The 23,616-nt window shown below is 43.0% G+C and overlaps 1 protein-coding gene across 1 annotated transcript in view; it reads right to left on the bottom strand.

The window, feature by feature from the left end:
- The window catches only part of SLC9A9 (solute carrier family 9 member A9), a 416,256-nt gene that overhangs the window by 212,730 nt on the left and 179,910 nt on the right, over positions 1-23,616 (bottom strand). The window contains exon 9 of the mRNA XM_019532963.1: positions 17,636-17,724. Coding sequence (XP_019388508.1) covers positions 17,636-17,724 — 89 coding nt within the window. The remainder of the gene's footprint in view (positions 1-17,635; positions 17,725-23,616) is intronic.

Genomic DNA, 23,616 nt, shown 5'->3' with positions numbered 1-23,616 from the left:
AAAGATGACATGCTGCAGTAGCTATTTAGAAAAAAAGGAAGATTAAAGAGTGTTGTGTAGAACAGGATAAACAGAAGAGATTTCTGTAAGGGGCACTCTGTGGGTTTTTTGTTGTTAATAGGACATCTATATTTCTAATGCAAATAGGAATGCTGTACTCAGATAATCACCTATCACTATTCAGTATCCCCTCCTGTGAAAAATGAAGGACTTTGTATCATACAGCTAATTACTTGCATGCTACAATCATAAACCCTTTTGATTTCAATTTATTTGTATTGGGGCTTCTTAGCTGTTCATCATCCATCTTGCAGCCTGTAGCTGAAAATTAGGAGACAATTATGGCATAGCTACAACAGAATTTTAAGGAGATTTTCATTTAAAAAAATGCAGATTAATGATTTTTAGGATGGGTAAGTAATCAGGAACATCAGTCAGATAATGAATGATTTTGCTGGGAAAGTCAGATTGAAGGACTTGGTACTATAATTCCTCTTACAGCAAATCAAGGTTTTCTTGTGTTATGATTCTCCTTGTTAAACCTATACACTAATCAGCTTTAGTTTTCTTTTAAAGCATTATATTATTTTACAGGGTTTCTTAAGATCTTATGGTACATCTGGTCAGACAATGCATCTGGCACAGTACCAATCTACTGCTTTTTCAGCTAAATATGCAAATAACTGTAGGGAGCACACTATTGTAGGCTTCCTGGTAATTCCAATGCATTTTTAAAGACAGCAATTATTACACTGTTCATGTAACACAACTTCAGCTGAAGAAAGGAAAGCAGTTTAGAAATGAGGGCAGATTGCTTATGAGGAAAGTAGTCTATTCAGCTGGCTCACAGAAGCTGTAGGATGGGTTACAGCAGAGGTGGGCAAAATATGGCCTGCAACTGGATCCAGCCTGCAGAGGGACTTTGTTTAGCCCATGGTGTGTCCCTTGGTTCCACCTGACACAGGGACTGTCTGGCCTGTGGCACATCCTGCCACCCCTTGGGTGCAGAGTGATGCTGGGATGACTGCAACTGGACTCTATTTCTTGGCAGCCTAGGTGCTCCTTCTGGCTGCCACTGCTGCTGGCCCTGGCCCCGTGGAGACTTGTGGGGATACATGCGCACAGCCTTGACTCAGCCCTGGCCTGGTTCACACTCACTCTGGGCCCTCTCTGGCCACAGCAGACCAGCTCTGGACCAGCCAGTACCTGTGTGCACAACCCTGGCTCACCCTACGCTTGGTCTGGACTCGCCTGGCCACAATGAGTGGCAGTGGTGGCAGCTGAGCAGAAGCTGTTGCTGGGTTCAGGGGACACCTATAGGGTGCTGACTGGCCCTCGACAACTCCCCAAAACTGCCTACGTGCCTCATGGGCCCAAATAATTGCCCACCTCTGGGTTACAGCATCCTCCAAATTCAGGCCAGATTTCTGAACAGCAATGAAAGGGTTAGTCAACAGGGCTGTGAAACAGCTGGAGCACATCAGGGACTCAGTGAGCAAGTCTGGAACTTTTAGGAGGAAATTTAGGTTGCAAAATTACTCAGGCTTCTCCAATTTGGCCTGAAAAAAAATGCCTTAGCATCTTGGTTCAGGCTTGTGCACAAACCCCCAAATCATCTGAATTTAGATGCCTAACTCCTCTGTAAGCTCCATGTGATCCAAACCGATGCTAGGAGTTGCCTAAAATCAGCCTAAATTTGTGGTTCCTTAGGAACTGACAGAACATGACTAATATCAGACTGGCATAGGGTAGTTTCTGTTTCTTTAACCAATAACTGTCTAAAGTTCAATACATAAATAATGTGTGCAACCAGGACTCCACCCTTCTCCCATAGCAGCACCAATAGCACTATAATGCTGCCTCTTGCTTGTTTTCCTGTCTTTATGCATCTTGTACTCTTGACACCTAAATACCTTTTAGCATGTAACTATTTTGTTTTGATACTGTGGATATTTATTGCCTGCCCAAAGGTTTTAGGAAGATAAAGTTATCAGTGGAGAGTTTGCTTTATCTGGGTACACAAAGTTGTCTCTGGGTGAGGGAACAGGAGACTCTGGGAGCAAACTTAGGGCATGGCTACATGGCCCTTCTCCTGATTTAAACTTCCCCCTCATAAAATAAACTATGAGGCTTCATCCCCATGAGCAGGAATGTGTGGTTTGTGGCACCTGAAAGCCTTTTGAGATGCCACAAAATGCATTTGGCACTTATGAATCTGTTTACCATGCTGCATATTTGCAGTGTGGTTACAAAATTAGATACTTAGAAATCCTGGTGTTTAAAAAAGCTGTACCAAAAAACCCCAGCATGGCACATGTAGCAGCAGCATGTGCCACCTGAAACTGGAGCCTGACCGGCCAGAGCCATGCTCCAGCTGCTAGCTAGGCTCTGCACGCTCAGATAACTGCTGCTGCAGCCCTTGGTAGCCCCCAGGATCCCAGGTAAGGCAGCCTCCCCTACCCCACCTGGGGCAATTTGCCCTGAAGTACAGCACAAATGCAGGGGCATGTCTAGGGATAAATAGCAGCGGCAAAAATATGTGCTGCTGCTATTTGTCTCCAAAGAAATGCACATTCCTGTTCATGGCCCTGAGATTTCAGAGACCAGCAGTTGGGTATAGCAGATGGTTTAGAGCTCTCTGTTTTGGAACAGCCTGAGTGTGATGTGGTAGGCTTGTGCTCAGGTCCACTTCATGCCACTTAGGGTTTATTACTGAGTCATCACAGGCGCTTGTATATAAGATGGCGGTTTAGTCCTTCAGGGCTGCAATCTATGCCCCTTAAATTGAAATGGTGAGTTTTTAATTGAAACGATGGGTTTATTTTTCTATCATAGTATATATGTCATTGTCCTGGTGGCCACAGGTACCTGCTGAAGACAGAAGTGGTGAGGGGCCCACACATTTTTTTTTTCATGGAGCCTGCTTACCTCTCCTGCTGTCAGGGAGCTAATTGCCAGCAGGCTGAGCAGCCTCTGAGCTGTGGGAGGCCCTGGTCCTTCTCTCCGTGGTGGTGGTATCCTCTGGGGCCAGCTGGGAGGGCTGCAAGTAGATTGGGTGCTGTCCTAACTTGGAGATGTTCAATCCAACTCTTCCCTGAGCATGCCTGGGCTTCTGGTGCCCTGTCACTACTCCCTTCTCCAGCTGCCAGTACATCTAGCTGCCCTCCTGCTGCCTCCTCACCCTGCCTCAGGGGCAAGCCAGCTCAGTTCTGGGTGTCCTGGTGGCTGCAGGCACTTGCTGAAGGCAGAAGCAGTGAGGGGCCCTATTCTTATTTTTAGCGGACAGCAGAGACTGTCTGCCTCTCCCATGGCTGGAGGGTGAGCTGATAGATTAATGGCTGCAATGTTTCAAGTTGCAACATTGCAGACTAAAATACGTCCGGATATGGTTTAGTTTGCTACTATGCAAACTCATTTAAAACCCCCAAAACTTGTGTATGCATAAAGTGTGATGCCATTAAGCCACACAAAGGGAAATTTTCAGCACATGTACAAACACCCCAAATGTCCTGTTTCTGACAGACCAGTACCACATACTTTAGAAACCTCCAGCATAGACAATTATAGTGGAGGGATTGTGGATGTGACTGACACCTGTTATAGGGAGTAGGCTCTTTGTACTCTCATGATCTGGTATGGATGGCATAAAGTTCATTTCTATTGCAATCTCTCTCGTTTAATAATGTCTATGCAAACTTTTGACATCTTGTAGTATCTATGAGATCACCTTCTTCTGAGCAGAGACAAGTCAAAACAACAGCTGCCAATTAGACTGTTCATTTTCAAGGATCACAAGCGTGGGGCTTGCTTCATGGCAGATGCTGACTTACCAATTAAGTGAACACATTCTGCTGTAAGGAGTATTATCTAGAGCCTAGGACTTCTCTTTATTTTGTTGAAAACCGAGAGATCTCAGAAATTTAAGTTCCATAATTCCTGACATTTGTGTGTTCTGTCTGTGTGGATGAACAAACTAATTTACCAAACAAGATCCAAAGTTTCCAGTAATAATCCAGAAATGGGTTATTGTTACATTGTTTTTTATCCGAGCAGTTCAAGGTAAATATGATATCTAATCCTAAACGCTCTGCCCACCTAACACATGAATAAATGCCATGCAGAGTATGGTATATAGGTGACCACCTTATGCCAAGCTCTTACTTGATAGTAGAAGGCTTGGAGGGAGAGGCGTAACAGGATGCTAGTGATCCTTGTGTAAAGGTCAGTCACAATTACAGCTCCTGCTCTTAATAGAAAGGGTGTTCCTTGTCTGTGGTGCGTGGGGGCTTGGCACGCAAAATAACATGAGGCTGTGGTCTTATTCTCTCCCTGTACAATCTGCCTGCCTGGCAGTGTCAAGTACATTTGTGTATGTAGCTCTTAGTTAAGGGGTGGAGCAACAAACCTACTACCTTTGTGTACCCAAGAGCTTTAAGTCATCTGAGCTGGTATAATTTCATGCTCCCTAGCATATGGGTTGCACTCTTGCCTTTGTATGAATATTTGTTACATGCATTTATGTTTTGCCTGGATGGGTGTTGACAAAAACTTCTTTAGTTAAATATACCCATTTCATATATGGACAAATGCTGAACCCTCATATTTTGAGCTATGACTGTTACCCTTCTAAATTGTAATTTCCCCCAAGAGTTTAGGTTGGGGATAGCCTTGATCACTACAAATGAAAACAGCTTTACACATTAAGAAAATGTCATCTATGCATTAGCCATGAAAATGATGCAGTGAAAATGACTGGAATACATTCATGCAGTATTGCAATTAGAGTACAATGAACTACACTTGGTTCTGACTCCTCTTTGCACAAATTAGGTCCTTTAACTTCTGCTGATCCCTAGTGTGCTCTTTTTATACTAAGAAGTTTCAGGTACTATTCCAGAGTCATTTCTTTGAATCACTAAGGTTTTTCTAGCAGTAGGTCTGGACATGACTATCACCATACACTACCTCTTAAGTGGTAATCTGATGTCCTGATTAGATATGTTTCCAAAGCAAATCTATAATTCTGGATGGAACAGCATGAAGTCTAAAAGAAAGAGCAATGCTCTTCTGTGGCATGTTTTAAGGTCATCAAAAGATTACAGTGGTTTGGGTAACATTTTTTTTGCAGACCAAAAATTCATTCAGCTTTTTTTGCTGTTTCAATATATAGTTGTTAATTAATATTATATAGCAAACAGTCATCCTAGAAGGAATAAAACAACATGCACAAACTCAACCAATGATACAGAAATTAGCTGGCTCTTGAGTTTGATTCCTGCTTAAAACTTTAAAATTTACAACTGCAAATGGGTTGCAGGTGTCTTGCTAAACAACTTGCCCTACTTTTATAAAGGGATGCCATGTATAATCAGCTTCTCTTCTGTTAGGCAATGATACATTCAACATTCGACCAGACAGAATGATGTCTACGTTGCAGGTTGTAGATTATAGTTTGGGACTCAGTGTTTGGTGCATACATGGGAAAGAGAAAGTTGATGTGGACTACCAACTCTCTTTGGACCAAATCTTGCAGTGTCACTTTACTTATATGCAAATCCTATTGATTGTACAGTTAGAGTAAGTTCCTGAATGAACTTTTTTGCACGAGAGTTCTTTGCAGCATTGGGATCTTTATCTTTACTCAGCAGTGTAGCTTCTGTAAAATCTTGCAAGTCGAGTGTCACTCTAATGCTTATATGATATTGTTTACATATTGTAATTCTACCAGGATTTAGCATTCAAGCCAGAATCTTTTATTTGATTGACAGGCATTCCCAACAGTGTTTGCTATTGTGATCAGTGTAAATATATGGTTAACTGTTTAACTAGGAACAAATTTGAGAAAAAACAATTACCTCCAGCTTCAGAAGGCAACCTTTACAAACTTGCCAGATATAACTAATTCATAACTGACTAAAGAAAACAGGAGGCATGTCTATGCTGGCTCTGCACTACTCTCAAGGTCACTGCCAAAAAATAAGGATTAGATGGATGGAATGAATGCAGATGGCCAAAGCTATGGCTGATTTGCCACCTCTTTAATGGGCCTTTCCTCTCTGAGTCCTCCAGAAACCTTTTCATACTTAACTACATGTTAGATGAATTTCAGGGTTTCCTACCTACCAGCTTTTAGGTCTTGTGGTGCCTTATCCTATCAGTAACCAAAGTTCCTTGCTCTTTTGGCATCCACTTGCTAATATGAATTGAATGCAGAAACCCCAATTGCCTTAAGTTTTCCTGTAAACCTGTGATTGGAAGTGAGATAAGGTTAATACTGGGCCATGGTAAAACTGATGTATGTAGAGTAGTTATAGAAGGACTAGGGTAGATCCAGAAGGGATGCTTACCCCTCTTTCAGACCACATTGCTGGAGCAGCATCTGGGATAATTTTTTAAGTTCCTGAAGCAAGCAAGAATGATTCCCCCACTCTTGGCACCCGCTCCTTCCCCTCCAAGCTCAGCAGCATTTCCCATCCTGTCTCCTCCCATGCACACTGCTGTCACTTGCCCTGAAGGTGAGCAGCAGAGGGGGAGCTCCAGAGCCTCTTCTGCCTCATCCCAGCCAGAGTGCATGTGGAACTGGCCTCAGCTGAGACAGCAGCAGTGGCAGCAGGCTGGTTCCCTCTCCCTGGCTGGTCTCACTCCCAGTGTTCCCAGCCAGCCTGGGGGCAGCAGTGATGGGGAACCTGCTTGTTACCACCATGGTTCCTGGCTCAGTCTGGCTCCCTGCAGCCCTGCTCGGAGTGGAGGAAAGAGTGACCAGGACAGCAGTGAGAGCAGGCAAGGGGGTTGGGGGAATGTGAGGGGAGGAGAGGTACTGGTGAGGGGAAGGGAGGAGGTGCCAAGAGCAGGTGCAGTAGGGAGGAATTATCACCTGATTTGGGGACTTAAAAGAAGTCCCTGGCTGCTGCACCTGCCTACCCTGGTTGCAGTGGATGGGGGGAGTTGTGATTGAGGGAGTGCAGCCACCCTATAGCACCAGCCAGTGTTCTCACACCCACCATTTTAAAATCCTGGGTCCGTCTATGCAAGAGGGTATTGGCTCTTTGACTGCTATCGCTACGCCTCAATAAACTGTGCCTGAAACCTGTACTCCAGACTATCATGAGGAGTGGAGATGAGAGGAGTGGATTATTTTTTATTTCTAGTGACAGAATGTCTTCTGCCCGCAGTATATGTTCAAGTTGCTTTCTGCCATAGCAAATTATCCCAAGGCCAAGCAGGGTAGTTGATGAGCCCTATCAGACACTGTATCACTATCTCCACTGCGGGTTCACAGGAGAAATTAGACCCCATATGTGGGATTTTAAAGTTTTGAGTGTTTCCTCTGACTGCTCCACCACTGAACATAGCCAGAGACAGCCCTATTATATACACTTTTGAAAACTCCAGGCTAAAACATTCTTCATATTAAAAAAGAAGTATTTTTAAAAAGCCAAAAGGTTTATGCACTTTTTACACAAATTCTAAAAGATTAAATAAAAAAAACTCCTAATGCATTTTAAACTGCTTTTTGTAATCCTGTTTTTAAGACTGTGTTAAAATAAACCATTGTTTGTGAAGGAGAACCTATGTTAGTGTATTTTTCAGTTGATTCTTGAAGCCTAAGATGCTTCCTATAGTAAAAGCTAAATGGAGAATAGATCCAGAAAGTTGAGAACAAAGGCTACCTTGTAACTCATATCTACAAGTCATCTTTTAATAGGGAAAGTCTCACTGAAAAAACAGAGAAGAGTTTTTGCTTATATATCTGTATAAGGCAAATTACACTGGTCACTTGTCTTATACGTCCTGGGTACATCTACATGTGCAAGTAGACTAATAGATTCAGGGACAGTACAATTTTATGGCAGAGTACTTATGTGCTATCGAATGCACATGAAGATTGTGACGGGCTGGCTGGGGCATGAGGGTGCTAAAGCTCAGGGGCTGCTTGCCAGTTAGACCCACACTGCAGCACCCTCATACTCCAGCCAGCCGCTCTGCTACCCAATGCTAGAACCTGAAGCCTGGGACTGACTCCCCCCAGGCCCTCTGCCAGTCTGAGGCTGACCCCCTGGACCTCCTGCCAGCTCGAGGCTGCTCTGCCCCAGCCCAGACTGCTGTGGTCTTGGGCACATGTTTAAATGCTATGCCTAGGAGCAGCTGATGCTGGCGCAAACTGTGTTGGAGTTTATTTCAGTGCATTAATTGCATGTGTAGATGCACCCCCTGTTTGTTGGAGGAAGTGATTGTATGTTGTGCAAAAAGATAAAACACAACACAATGGGTAGAAATAAGCTCACTGTTATCATGTTATGTGCTACATTTTACTATAAAGCCATGAGAATTTTAACACCCAGAGGGCACATCTACACCTGCGTATTAATGCCCAGCAATAAATTCCAGAACTTATCACTGCAGGGTGTGCATCTGCCTGTGCACATTGAGCCTGCCAGCCCAGGACTGCTCCTCCTGACTCAACATGCTATGGGTGGGGCTGGCTGGGGCATGAAGCTGCTTCAGCCAGCAGCCCCCACACTGAAACACACTTGTGCCCCAGCCAGCCCCTCCAGTGTCTACTTGTGCACTGCTGTGGAGTCTTTTATTTTACAGGAGGCTATTACTTATATATTCAAGTACTATCCTGCTGCAGAGTAAATTAGTAAATGTCTCATGTAGACATGCCCACTAAGTAGTATAGTAGAGACCAGACCTTAAAAAAAAGCAACCAAACCCTCCCTGCTGCTAGCATCATTTTAGCAGTTTGACTTAAAACTAACAGAAACAAAGAAAATTAAATTTAAGGCTGCCACTCCATCCTTAATTCACTGCTTTGTCAGTGGCATCACAGCTCACCAGACCCTTACTAGAGGTGGAAAAGATCAGTGATTGATCTGATATTGTAATAAGCATAAGTGTTTCAGAATAACTGCAAGAACTAAGTGAACTGAATAAAACTCTTGACCTTGGTCAAAAATGAGAATTAAGAGTAGTGTGAAGTGAAAAAGCAGCTTTTTTGGAAACAAACTCAGACAATATTTACTGAAAATGAACTAAAATCATAGATAATTAGGACTGTGTCAAATATATAGCTTAGTTAACTTTACTGAAAGAATAAGCTCCGTGTGAGAGGAAAAAAAGGTCTGCACTTCCTATAGAAATAGCTGCATAGAAAAGGGTAATCTGTGGATTAGAAAATAAATGAGAAGAACTTGAAGGAATCTGGTAACCATTTTTGAACAGTATCATAAGAGAAACCAAGAATTAAGAGCTTTAAGTGGAAGGGAATAACAGAAGAAAAAAGGTGCATGAAAGTCTTAGTTCTGGAAAGTAACTAAGGAAAGCTTTTTTGTGAGTGTGTTCAGGGCTAAGCAAGGTTTATTTACCGAGTAAAAAAAGAGTAAAACATTTATAATAAAATGCCCCAACTGAGTTAGTTAAAAACAAATACAACCATGCATTTTTGATGGGATATGAACAAACTGTCTATGGCACATTTATAGGGGCAGTTATCAGGACTGCTAGTTAGTGGATTATGCACATAAAAATTAGTGAGATGCACCTGTATTTTTGTTGCATAATTTGTCTAAGCGATTGTGTTGATTGTATTGCACATGTAATTCTGTGTTTTTGCAAAACAAATAATGTCTCTCTGCTGGAGAGTGACATTCTCTTTTGACGAATGGAAGGGAAGGACAAGGATGGAAAATCTGCCTGACCTCTCCTGTGTGAATACCTTGGTACAGAAGCCTTTGCTGATTTGAGGAAGTGTGGCTTGAGAAAAGAATCATGCTATCCAGTGACTAAAGTTTTAGTTGAGTTACAAAAACATATTGGAGTTTAATGTCCCTGAAAGTCTGAGAATGAGAAATATAAAGCTAATCCTCAGTGTAGTCTATGATATTTGATCAAAAATATTTTTCAATGCAGAATTGGGTTTTTGACTAAATTAATATTTTCATGAAAAGGTTACTTTCTGCAGACTTCTATGGTAAATACTACCCTCTTCACTGAGTAAGCAGTAATGCTTTCAAAATGCTTTCAAATATAAATCCTGGCATCTCTTCAAATAGAGCCTCATAGGATCTGTATCCCATGAGGTTCCCATACTCCTTTCTGGCCCATTTGACTTTCATGTTTTATTTTTGCAATTTAATTTACATAATATATTTTCCACAATAATCCTATTTTCTATTGAATTGTAGCTACAACATAAAAACTTTCACAAAACAGCTTCTCACAAAAGGATAAAAATCAGAGATGGAACTTGCATCATGTTCACTGGATTTTCCTACTTGAATCTGGAGGGTATCTGGGACAGAAGTTTAATAAACTGATTTAACTTAAATCAGTGAAGTCTGATACTATATCTTAAACTGGGTTCAGCCATTTTGAAAGCAGTTTATGTGCACTGAACTCCTGGGCTAGGGACAGACATTCAAAAAGCCTGAGCCTGAATTGATTCACCGTTTGCAGGTTAGTCTAAGCTGCAGGGCTTAAACTGATTAATAAGCGGACAGACATTCTTTGTTAAACCAGGTAATGCAGCCACATGCCTGCAGTGGCTCAATCCAGAAGCTGGGGGCGCTAAAGCATACCTGCCATCCACTGCCAAAGGGGAGGGAAGAGAGACTCCCTCCAAGGCTTTCATCCCTCCCTGCTGGAAGGGAGGGGACATGGCTAGGTGCCAGCCAAGGCTAGCACAACACATGGGATGCCAGTCACCAGCCTGGAGGGGCAGGAGGCAGCTGCTGCCAGAGTGAGGAGTGAGGATGGAGAAACAGTCCTTTCTCTGAAGCAAGCATGTACTGAAAACAGCAGTTTGCAAAACATACAACAGGGAACTACCAAAAATCTTTGCCTACACTAAGATACAGCTCAGTAAAACACAGCATACACAACTCAATCTCATTTAAAATGTAAACCAGGAAGACAGGAATTAATTGTACTAATCCTGAGGGCAGAGTGTCTCCTTATAGCCAGGCATTCAGAAAGGCTTTGTTTAGGTATTCCCACCTTTTACATGTTCTGCTTTATAATGTAAATGTATTCTTTGGTGAAACTGTCTGCAACTTCCCTTAATTACATCTCCAGCATGCACAATGATTGTCAGGTCTCTACCAACACTTCCCACCTCTCAGTTTGGTTCTGCAGGTCTTAGCTCTGGGCTCACCGATGCAGGGCTTGGATCTGCACACTGGGGACTAGCTTGCCTCCCTGTCTCCCCCCCTCTACCCCTTGCTCTGGGACATGCTGTGGATTTAATTCCCTCCCTGCCTGGCTGCAGGCAAGCTGCATAGACTGCCGCCAAACCCCCAGGGCTTCCAGGGGGAGAGAGGGGACAGAAGAAGGAATTAACTCCATCACTGCCTGGTTGCAGGCAAGCTGTGGAGGTGTGGCTGGGACTGGCAAACCCCAGCTGCAGGGCTTGACAGCAGAGTGGGAAGGGAGAGGGAGGAATTTGCCTCAAGGGCCATGGCAGGCCAGCATCTGGCTACACCCTGCCCCTGCTCCAGCTAGAGAGAGCAGAAGAGCAGAGGTCCACCCAGCCCAGAGAGCATGCTGGGATGCAGGGGGAGTATGGTTTAACTTAAACCAGCAAGGAGTCTGGAACAGACATTGCATAAACTGGTTTGAGCCAAATCAGTTAAGTCTGATACTACATTCAACCAGGTTTAACTCAAACCGGTTTTGGCCGTTTTCAGACTGGTTTAGGTGTACCGAATGTCTGTTTTGTTACAGGTTTAAACCAATTGCTGATCACTTAAACCATTTATGTGTAATGTCTGTCCCTAGACTAAATAAGCACTGAGGAGATTTTCTAATAAACTATAACCAATTTAGAACAAAGTCAGTTCTTTTTCTGTTTTTACTATGTCCCTCTCTTACTATGGTACATCTACTACACAATTCCCTGATTAATTACACAATTAATTTAAAATAGCTACATGTTCAAATTCACTATGGCACCTTAAAAAGGTCCAACCAGCTATAATGTTATTGCTTGAAAATGTGTAATATCTTTATTGCTGGTTTCTATTCGGCTTTAAGTTGCACATGTAGCCTATGTCCCCACAGCTGGGAGACCACAGCTGCTGCTATCTCTCAGTTGTGGGGGTGCCCCATGTCTGCTGGGGCCGAGAGTCCCATCAGCTGCAGGACTCAGCCTCAGCAGCTTGCTATTTGCTGGCGCAGGGAGAGTCTGGGATGGCAATCCTGGGTTTCCCTTGTATCAGCAATAAGCTGTAATAGGATCTGATGGTGGATCCCACAATCATGCCTCCTGACACATGTGTATGGCATGGCAGGAGGTACAATTGTGTAGATCGTGTGTTAGATCCCACCGTGCATTTACCTGCATGTGTAGAGGGGCCCTAATTTTATTTCTATTTTCTTTTTTCTGACAAATCTCCATTTGGCTTCAATTAAGGCAAATGGGACTGGGTAAAAATAGAGTAATAACTTTACAATTTAAAACATAAGTGTAAAGATTAACTCCACCAAAATCAATTAACTACACACTAAACCACAACTGAATCTCCTTCTCTTCTCCTTCTTCCCAACCAGAGATACTTTGTGCAGGCAGAGCTATTTAGGGATGACCTATATGTAGCTAGTAGTGAGCACAAAATAAAAATCTGTTATTCTTTATACAATGTAGCATGCAGACAATGATATTTAGTAGCAGTAGAAAAATAATTTATTTTAGTTACACTACACTGAAGCAGAAAAAATCCAAAGCTAGCTGCAATGACTGCTACACCATGATTAAATGAGCCATAACCCACGCTCTAGAAGCAGAAACCAATTGATAAAAGCTCAAAATATTACTCTTTGAACTGGATGTAAGTGGAAAGCAAAGGACAAAAACCATCCAAGCTAAGCTTAACTGTAGCATATTTTAACCTCTTTAAAATCATCCTGCACCATTGGGTTACAGTTGATGATGTTGGTAGAACAACAATCCACAATGGCTACCCAAAAGCTCTGTAGCATTTGACCAGGAGAAGAATTTAAGAATTGGATGATGCATTGTAATTCTGAAACATTAAGGGTTAATGGAAATGCAAATGGTACCTGCAGGAATATGAGTACACAAGATACTTTTGAAATTGCATTTGATCTTATTGCTGGGGTAGAGAAAAGCAAATGCCAGTGGGAGCAGAGGAAGAAAAGACTATTCTTCCCTTTCCTCTCCAAGGGCAGTTGTTGCAGACAGGATGAACATTCTAGATACCTATATTCGCTATTTTTTCCTAGAGGAAAAGGCAGAAAAATGGCAGGGATTTCCAGTGGTAAAATTGATATTTACTTACGTGCCTGATTAATAGTGATATACGGATTTTTGACATCACTGTAATGTATTTTCTTTGAAACACTTAAATGGAAACGGGATCTGAAATATCTGTCCAAGTCTAAAAAATCTTAGACCTATTGGAGAAAAGCTTCTTAGCTCTTCCTGATCCTTTTCAGAGATATGCAGAGTCTGTGAAGAGTCCTTGAGTTTCTGCAGGTAAAAGTGATATGGCATGGGTCCTTCCCTTCCCTGCTTGACTTAATGTATCAAACTGGAAAGTGCTTAGAAAAGTGTTTCCTGAGTTTATTCTCTTAGCAGTGAAGGCATTGGTATAGACTAGAGTTGGACAAAACGGCAGATGTTCTATTTCCTAGCAGTCCCGGCTCCATGGAGACTCTGAGAGCACACAGGCATGACAGCATGGGGCAAAGACAGTGAGGGGTCACAGGACCAAGGCTCTGCAGCGTGGACTGGACTGGCACAGCCCCATGCTGTCACGGTCCCATTCCCCTGGAGTCTCCATGAGACCAGCCAGGAGCCACACAGGTAGGGTATGCAGCTGGGCAGATAGCTGCTCTAGGGCTGGGGCCAGGATCTTCCAGTGGTGACAGCACAGGGTAGGGCCAGGGCATAGCCACAATCCCATCTGCATGTGCCTACTGTGAAACCCATGCTCCTTTTGCTGCCTGTATGCCCCTGCAACGAGTGTGGCTTCCACAGGCAGGGACATTCAGGGACAGAATCATGGCTTTGCCCTAGCCCTGCCTTATGCTGTTACTGCTGCAAGATCCTGGCCCCAGCCATGACCCTGGCCCTACTGCAGCTGCCCTACTTAGCCACACATGGCCCCTGGATGTTGTCCATGGAGACCTTGGGAGTGCAGGGCTGCGACAGCAGAGCCCCAGCTCTGTAGCCCTATGTTGTCATGCCCATGCAGTCTTGAGGTCTTCATGGAGACCAGCTGGGAGCCAGGGCTGCTGGGAAATGGAGCCTGCAGGGGGCCTGATCCCTGCAGGCAGGACGTTGCCCACTCCCAGTACAGACACTGAAGGTACAGTATGAAGAGGAAAGAGAAAGAAACCTAGGATGCAGGAAATGTTGTCCAATACACTCAGAATTGTAGCTGTGGTTCATAAGACTCCACACTGAGAAAAGCTTCCTTTTTTAAATTCAATTTGTATAAGGATTACCAAAATTATTAAGACAGTTTGCTATAGAATATTATGGGCTTCTTATCATATCACCCAGTTTCATTGACCTGAATATTCACCCAACTGTAAATGCTGAGTAGCAGGCAGTCTTGAGAAATTTGAAATGGAGTCTGTGGAAACTGGGTATAATGCCTTTATTATGAAAGGCAGTACAACTTCCTGTCATTGTTTCAAACAAATCTCTCGTCAGAATAGAACAGTACCAAAGCTTTCTAGCTGAGTCAGCCCTAGGTTCTGCAGTACCTTATGTGAGATGAGATGAGCAGAACTTTATCACTTCCCCGACACTTGTATCAAGGGTGAAGTTGCCTGTTTCACTTAGACCATACTAAGGGTACATCTGCATATTCAAGCTCATTAAACTAATGCTAAGTACCATCTGAAGGTGCATCCAGATGAGTGCAGTCATGCGTTATGTGGCACTGCAAACACATTTGTAGCATGACATACCACACAGTCTGGAGCTCTCCACACTGCAAGGGCACGCATGCTGCCTCAGTGTGCACTGCTCCGTTTCCCCCCCATGCTTTTGGTTTGACTGCTGGATATCCAGGGGTCAAAAACAAAAAAAAAGCAACCCCCTCCCCCCACAAAGCGGCGCAGCCAAAAAGAGGAGCGGACCACTTGGAGCTGTGTTGCAGCTGCTGGCCAGGCTCCGCCTGCCAGGATTGCCATGGCTGCAGCTCTGGGAGGCCCCCAGGACCCCAGGTAAGGCTGCTGGAGCCAGAACTGTGCTGGCCCCAGTCTCCCCTATGCCACCTGGGGCGTTCCCTGGGGACAAGAAGAGGCGGCACAAGATGAACTGCTGATACTTGTCCCTGGAGAACCAAAAGGTCCATGCCTGTCTGGATGTATCCTGAGTGTCTCGAAGTGCCACTTCAGGCAAGGGTTAACACTTGGTAATGTTATCTAGCTTGTGTTAGGGTAACTTCAGTCTGCTCCACGAAGATAAAACAAGCAATCTGAAGTCCTCCAGCATCCCAGGAAACACAACTCCCAGCCGTCCCCCCATGTTTCCTCACTTCTAGCCACACCCTTACTCACCAGCTCTTTAATGGCAAGTCAAAGCTGTAAAGGCAAGGAATGATATGAACTCTTAAAGCATGGCTGCTCACAGCACATTCTAACTTCGACACCGTTTAACATTTCACAATTAATATGGTCTAAGTCAATATTCAGCTTCACTCCTATAGTTTCCAAACTTAGATATACCCCTGAAAACACCCAGCTGCCAAGGAAAGATGTTGGGGATGTAATATTGCCCAGCAGAGCAGGCCCAGCAGCCAGGGCACTGCCTCCAGTAGTCTGTAATGCAGATGCTAACCCAGAGAGAGATAGGAAGATAGAAAAGCAGCATGGAGGAAGTGTGCTGTCAGTGTGCTGACAGAATGAGTAATTTTTTATACATCTATTCTTAGAACTGTGAACTTCTGGGCAGGTTGGGTTTGTGAGCCCTATCCAGCTGCATAGGCTGAATACCACTGCCACTTTGAAGAATTCTTGAGGGCCTTGATGTGTCCCTTTGGCTTTAATTAATCGATGCAACAATTCACATTGTCTTTGGGAAAGATTCCCTTCAAAGGCAAAGGATTTTGAAGAGTGATCCTGACTCCCAGGCCGCCAATTACTTCATTTTCCTCTGAAGCTTTAAAAAAAAAATGTCTTTTCTATGGATGTAAATTGCATTTAGAAGTAGTTTCAGAGATGGTTAGGAAGCAGCTAAGTTTATACATGTGAGCTGACAAGTTAAGGTAAGACTTTTGGTTGGAATTTACCATTGGAGCTCTTGCATCTTAAGTGTTAAACCAAGTTAAACCCAATAAAGTTTGCAGTTATTCATAATCATCTTCTAATCATACCCAGTACAGTACTTGGAAGTAAATGGGAACAGACATGATTTCAAGTTAAAATGCCTTACAAGTTAAAAAAAAAAAAAGAACCTGCCTTGCCCCAATTAATTAACAAACTACTTCAGACACAACTAAAACAGAATATACACAAAAATAGAAATTTAGAAAACTAGTCTGCCACTCTGCATTGAAGATAGTGGAAGAATCTAGAACTTTTAATCTTTTGAAGTCTTTAGAGGAGGAAGTCACTTTGAGAAGGGTTTTGAAAGAAGAGGGAAGCTGTCTGGCAAGTTCTCTGAAAACTGGTATGAGGGAGACCATTCTAGATGTCAAGAAACAGGAAAAAATGCAGCAAGGGGGAAATGAGCTTATGACAAAGACATTTCTCTTTTTTTAAACAATGTTTTTGTAGGTATAAATATATACAGAAGAACCAAATTATAAATAATATCCCTACTCTGAAAGAAAATGCCACAAAATTAAAACTAGCAGATGTGCAAGGTCTTCACAGTCAAATTGTCAGGGCGAGGAAACTCTAGGTTGAAGGGCACTAGTATATGCTGCCACAAGGCAGTTTAACATGAGTTTTTTGATGTGCTCTAGAGCATTCTTGGCGTTATTGGCACAAAAGTTCAATCCTGAAAATGGCTCCAGATTATCCAAACTACTTATATTTGGAAGGACTCAAATATTTTATTATGGAGGGTAACCATTTTAAATGCTGAGAAAAAAAACCCACCATGTTTTCCGTTATGCTGCAGATGTATCAAGGAAAGAAACATCTGTCAACTCTGAAAACTATAGGCTGGACCACATAGTTCCCAGATCACATTTGCAAAAAGATTCAGATGGATCTTGAACAGCTCTCTCCTTACTTACCATAGCTTTTAGATTTCCTAAGGCTTGCAGCATTTTCCAATGGAAGACAGCATAACTCATTATCTGTTCTGCACTTGACATAGATTGACATTTAGTTTTTTTTGTTTTCTTAGTAATAATAGATTATTTTTATTATTATTTTCTGCTTAGCAAAAGATTTGTTAATGTGTTTCCTGGCACAATCTGTACTCTTCTTCTTAATGAAGGTATAAGTTATTTCCCTTGCATTAATGAAAGCCCTTTAAGCTATATTGGCAGTATGTGTGTGTGCACGTGTGTGTGTGTGTGTGTGTGTGTGTGTGTGTGCATGTGTGAACATATGCATGAATGTGTACACGTGCATGTGTGTATGCGTGCGTGACTGTGTATTCATTATTCCAGCAGAACAGATAAAGTCAGTTATTTTTTTACTCTACCTGTTTAGTTCTCATTTTGGAATCTGGTGACAAATTGTTGTAAGTATAATGAGCCTGCGTGACTCCACAAAAAAGGACTGCAACAATTCCTGAAATTCAAAGAAAGGCCAGTGTTAGCTGCTTCTATATTCTTTCTTACAGTAATCAGGGGGTAGGATCAGTGTACACAAAAAACCTAATTTGACTGTATTACAAGCTTTTTGTAATAGGGAAATTGTACAGTATATTTTATAATAACATTTTTCAAGTGAATTAGAATTTGCTTTAATAAAAAATCATAGCTGGTCTTTAATTCTCCACTCTCCCCCTCACCCCCCCAAATGAAATCCAGGTATTTTATTTGCCATCTATGGAAAAATATAGACTAATAAAACATGATAATCTTATATAAAATCCCTGATCACAGTATGACTGACACTTATCCAAGACTATAAAACAATTTAAAAATAAAAACAGAAAGTAATAAAATCATGGCATTGGACACAAAGCAAGGAAAAAAAAATCTTAATTTTACTTCTTCTGAATGCATTTTTAAACAGTGGGTATGAATGAGTGCACCATGTGAAGGTGATTTGGCCTCTGCATGACTGTTTGTTTTATTATAAGCAGCATGTAACCTGCAGGGCAAACAAATAGTGCTTAAGAAACTATTCCACTGGGGACAAGTTGTGTCTCCCAGAATGACTGGGTCAGTGACTGTAACCAGGTGGCAGTAATTATCTTTCCCCAGCTTGTAGAAGGTCAGGAGGAGAGAGCAGGAGTAGCTTTGACAGGAATATAATCATATCACCTTATATTATTTTATTTTCAAAGTATCTCTTCCTCTGCTCTCTCCCTGCCTTCTAGACTGCTCACAGCCATTGAACAATATATACTAAATGCAGTATTATGATAAAAATAATCAAACTCATTAAATATCCTATTAACATTGGATATAGATAATCCAAGGGGATCATACTTAGGGGAAGAAAGGAAAAAAAATGAGAAGAGGTCTGTAGTGACTATAAAACATCTCAGGAAAATTAAGCTTTGCGTTGTTTTATCTTAGATCCTTCTTTGATAGGCAGGAGTTCAGGCTCATGCTCATACCATCCAACATGCACTTTGAAAGCCCCTGTCCTCATATCCTGGGGACAATAAAGCCCAAGCCTGAAAGTTTTACTTAGGGTTCAGGTGTTAACCAATCTGCAGTGTAGCCATAAACTAAGCCCTTTAGAAAGGGTGTTTTCTACCCTTTCTGCACACCACCTACACTCTCTTCTACCTGGAAGCAGGGTGGCACTTTCCTAACTCCATTTGATGTTTAATCCCTCACTTTCCTCATGGACTTCTCCAGACCAACAGATAACTGGCAGTTATTTGGGGCGGAGGGCCACTCAGGGAGTTTTGATAAGCTGTTGCAGGCTGGGTCATCACCTCCCCACAACAGCTCACTTTGGGGGCCCTTGCTGGAAGAGCCTAAGTGATTCTGCTCCATGCTGGACTCCACAGTCAGCTGGGATGGGGCTACAGGTGGGTGGGGAGCGGCATCTGGGAATGGGGTGGGCAGGTGGGGCCAGGGTTAGGATAAAAGGGCCAGGGCTGGAGCTCAGGGCAGAGCCGTGATCTGCTCCCTACATGGCCCTGTGATGGGCACTGGTTCCACAGGCAGTGGCATATGGGATTGCGGCTGTGCTCTGGACCCTGGCTCCTTGCTGTCACAGCCTTGCAACTCTGGAGTCTCCATGAAGGCAAGCCAGGACCTGTGCAGACTGGGTCTGCAGCTGGGCAGATGGGATGGGACTGCGAGAGGGTGGGGAGCTGCATCTGGGAGCAGGACAAGCAGGCAGAGGTCAGGGCTGGGATCTTGGAGCAGTAACAGCACAAGGCTGGGACTTGGGGCAGAGCTGCAATCCACTCCCAGCATGCCCCTGCCTGCAGAACCAGCACCTGTCGCAGGGACATGTGGACAGTGGATCACAGCTCTGCCTTGGGCCCTGGCCTTGTGCTGTCACCGTCTCATGATTCTGCCATGTGATCCTGGCACCCCCAACCCATCCCAGGTACCACCCTCTGCCCACCAGTGCCCCCATCCCATATGGCATGGGTCTCACCCCCAGCGGTGGGTGCAGGGCAGATGGGCTGGAGTGCCTGTGCAGCAGGGCCCAGTCTGGTGGTGGCAGTGGTAGCTAGAAGGAGCTGCTGCTGCTGGAGCTGCTGGAAAGTGAGTCTGGATGCCACACTGCCCCAACCCTGCTGCATGCCTGAGACAGAGACACGCTGTGAGCTGGACTAAATTCCTTCGTGGGCTAGATCTGGCCCATGGGCTGTATTTTGCCCACCCCAAGATAGAATCATAGAAAATTAGGTTTGGAAGGGGCCTCAGGAGATCATCTAATCCAGCTCCCTGCTCAAAGCAGGACTGTCCACAACTAGATCATCCCTGCCAAGGCTTCGTCTAGCCAGGTCTTAAAAAACTCCAAGGATGAAGATTCTACCACCTCTGTGAGTAATTGGTTGCAGTGCATTGCTACCCTGCTAGTGAGAAAGTTTTTCTTAACATCTAACCTAAACTTCCCCTACTGTAACTTGGTCTGTCATCTGCCACCACTGAGAAGAACTTAGCTCCATCCTCTTTGTAATCCCGCTTCAGGTAGTTGAAAGCTGCTATTACATCCCCTATCTTCAGACTAAATAAGCCCAGTTCCCTCAGCCTCTTCTCATAAATTTTGTGTAGGACCTGCCTTAAATCATGGGCCCAGCTCACTAATATTGTGACCTGATTATAGCAGGGGCTGCCTTTTTGTACCCAGATCATAGTGCCCCTTCCATACTAGAAGTGAATGTATTATCTAACAAAAATGATTTTCAATACTTGCAAGGCTCTCCCTTTTGTTTCTGAAAATAACTCAAGGAATGGCACCAGAGCCAATGCAATAAAACAGTATTTTAGGAGAAAAAACTGTAGATGAACTATGGCACAAAGAATAACTGCCACCAAAGAGAAAATGAAAAAGCAAATCTATTTTCCCATACAGCAAATGCAGACATTCTTTTTGCTTCTAGGTTCTCTTTATATTGTAAATTCACTTGACAGGATTTCTACTACACTGTATAGAATCTCTGGAGCCACAGGAAATTTTACTGAGCTTTAACTGCTTTTTTTTATTATTTTCTTTCTACACATCACAGTGGCTCATCCCCTCAGTAAATAATAGCTGGTCCAAAGCACAATTGTCATTAGAGAGCACTGCCTAAGCAAGCACTAGGCATTTAATCTTTTATGTTGAACCAAATGGATCTCTGCTCTCTTTTAGCTCTAGGGATCTGTTCTGCGTTTCCTCATACAAACTTGGTATAGGAATGTATACATTCTCAAGGTTAATTATCATCATTAAAGTGTTCTTCTATACATTACTTGGTATAAATACACGCTCAGAGAAGAAAATCCAGTTTAAAAATTACGGCTAAGCACGATTGTTTCTAAATATTGTTAACCCAGTGTCAGCAATAAAATGGAAAGATAAATGTCTTGTTTTTAAATTCATTTTTATTGTATTTTTAATTACTCTTATTTCTTGACAGTGATTATTAAAATTGATTTATAACTCCTAAATAAAAGTTACTTACGGGTGGGTTAAGTACCTCTTAGCAAGTTCTTGTGGTAATGTGAGTTCTGAGTTGGTGTCATGCATAATACGGAGCCTGATTCCAGTCTCACTCCAAGTGTAAACTGAACCAGTGTAGTTATGTCTGTGTGGTACTGGGATAAGCGAGATCAGTATCAACCAGTATCAACACCGAGAGCTTCTGGTCTGAGTTCCAAACTACTATTCTGCCAAATGGAATTACATAAACTATAGAAAGCCATATTTCCAAGGGAGATGAGATAACTGTAGCAGGAAATGTATGTTGCTAAAATAAGGCTTAGTGTGTATGACCATAGCTCTTACAATGTAAGTTTCATTATAAAGGCTGGTAAAAATTATTGTAATATGTCTCTTAAAGAGAGTTGGTGCCCAGTGATATGTTAATACTGCTACAAAGGAAAGAGACGAAAGAAACAGTTTAAAAGACAAACGTGGAGCTTTACAGTTGGAGGGATACATTAAATGAGGCCTGGAATTCTTTGGAGAAAGCATCAGAATTGGATTTTAAAGACTGGAAGCAGCCTGTTAGAAAAATGCTTTCTTCATTATGTATGGGATGTAAATTTTTGGCTATGATAATTTTTCTTACCAAAGACTTATTAGTAGAATTGCTTAATTTTCCATCATGCAGTTTGATGCCAGACTGCTACCACCTTTATAACGTGTCAAAGAAAACATTATTTGCTAATTCTTTCTTCATTCAAAGTTGATGAAACCTTCAGATACTGGAGCCAAAAATGTAAATGCCTGTTTCAGTGAGAATGATTTCCTACCAAATTAAAGGTTTGTCTACAAATAATGGTTGTTGGAATTCACTCTGGTAAATAGTCATTAGTATAATGGAACAGAAACTGTCTTCCTGAAGATATTTTACTGGAAAAGTTAAGTATAAAGCAGAAAAACCTCAAAACAAAACAACAAGCCCCCCAGGTCCCCTCCCCTCAAAACCTGATGATAAAATAGTGATAACTATGTGAACCATATCTGTTAGCAGGTAGCTAAACTCCAGCTTTACCACCTTTTTGTTAATAGGTAAAAAAGGAAATTGAGGTCTATAAGAGTATGGATACATTTCTTCTCTGCTCCCCTAGGCGAGGGACAGAAGTTACTGGTTTAAGTGATCAGAAACTGGTTTAAACCTGTAACAGAATAGAAGTTCAGTGCACATTAACCAGTTTCAAAATGGCTGAAAATAAAGCTGGTTGAACAGAGTATCAGACTTAACTGATTTAGGTCAAGCCAGTTTATGAAACTTCTGTCCCAGACCCCTTCTTCGTTCAAGTTAAATCAGTCCCCCTGCATCCCAGCATTTTGCAGCTCTGGGCTGGGCTGGGCTGGGCTGTGCGCTCCAGAGAGCAGGACTGGCCTTGCTCCTCTGCTCCTTAGCTGAAGCAGTGAGGGCTGGCTCACTGCCCGCTCCCCCACGCAAACCCCTACTGGGGTCTGGGGCCAGGGAGTGGGGGTTACGCTATCCTTCCCCTGTCCTACCCCGCTCTGCTTACTTACTGCTGGCTGCAACTCTGGACTACAAATCCCACAGGCACCTTGAAGCAGGAAGAGGAAGTGATGAGCAACTCTGCAGAGTCCTGCTACTACAGGATCCCAGACACCTCAGGGGCAGCAGGAAGAGGAAGCAAACATACAACCCACACTGTCTACATGCCACAGAGCCATGCTCTACCACCCCCAGCCCCTGGCTTGAGCCACTGCAGGCATGTGGCTGCATTTCCTAAATTAAAAGACTGAATTTAGACTAACCTGCAATCAATTCAGCCTTTGGCTTTTTGACTATCTGTATTTAGCTCTAGAGACAATGCTCTTACGTATGAAAACCTAAAGCTGTGGAGAAGCTATCCTGAGGTACCTTCCTGCTGCCACTCCAGGAATTTCCGCCTCTGGCATTCTCAAGAACAGCAGTGTAGACAGTGCACCCTCATTGTGGTTTTACTGCCTCATTTCCAGATTTGGCCTGTGCTGAAAGGGAACAGCTGGGTAGGGTGTGGTCAAGAGCAGCATCTCCAAGGGCACATGCTTTTTGCTTCATATGTGAAGCATACAGGAACAATGATGCTTGTTACCTGTTACCTGCTTGGTGTAATGAAAGCAGTTTTGTATGACTTCCATATAATAGGTTAATATTAATAACTGCAACTGTTGTTAGGACAAAAGTTATGTGAAGCTAATATGAAGCATATGCTTCAAAAGAGGCAACTCCTAGTTTAATCTACTTCACTGATCATTAGTAGGACAGCATAACTATCCCTGATGGGCAAATGTGCAAAAGAAAATGACGTCCCTGTCTTTTTTGTTCAATAACAGCCTGATCTTCGAAAGTGCTGGACAAATTCAATA

Source organism: Crocodylus porosus, unplaced genomic scaffold, assembly GCF_001723895.1.
Source record: "Crocodylus porosus isolate Cpor-Errol unplaced genomic scaffold, CroPor_comp1, whole genome shotgun sequence".
NCBI classification, from domain to species: domain Eukaryota; kingdom Metazoa; phylum Chordata; order Crocodylia; family Crocodylidae; genus Crocodylus; species Crocodylus porosus.
Note: the sequence above shows the minus strand (reverse complement) of the source record. Positions and strands in the feature narration are given on the sequence as shown.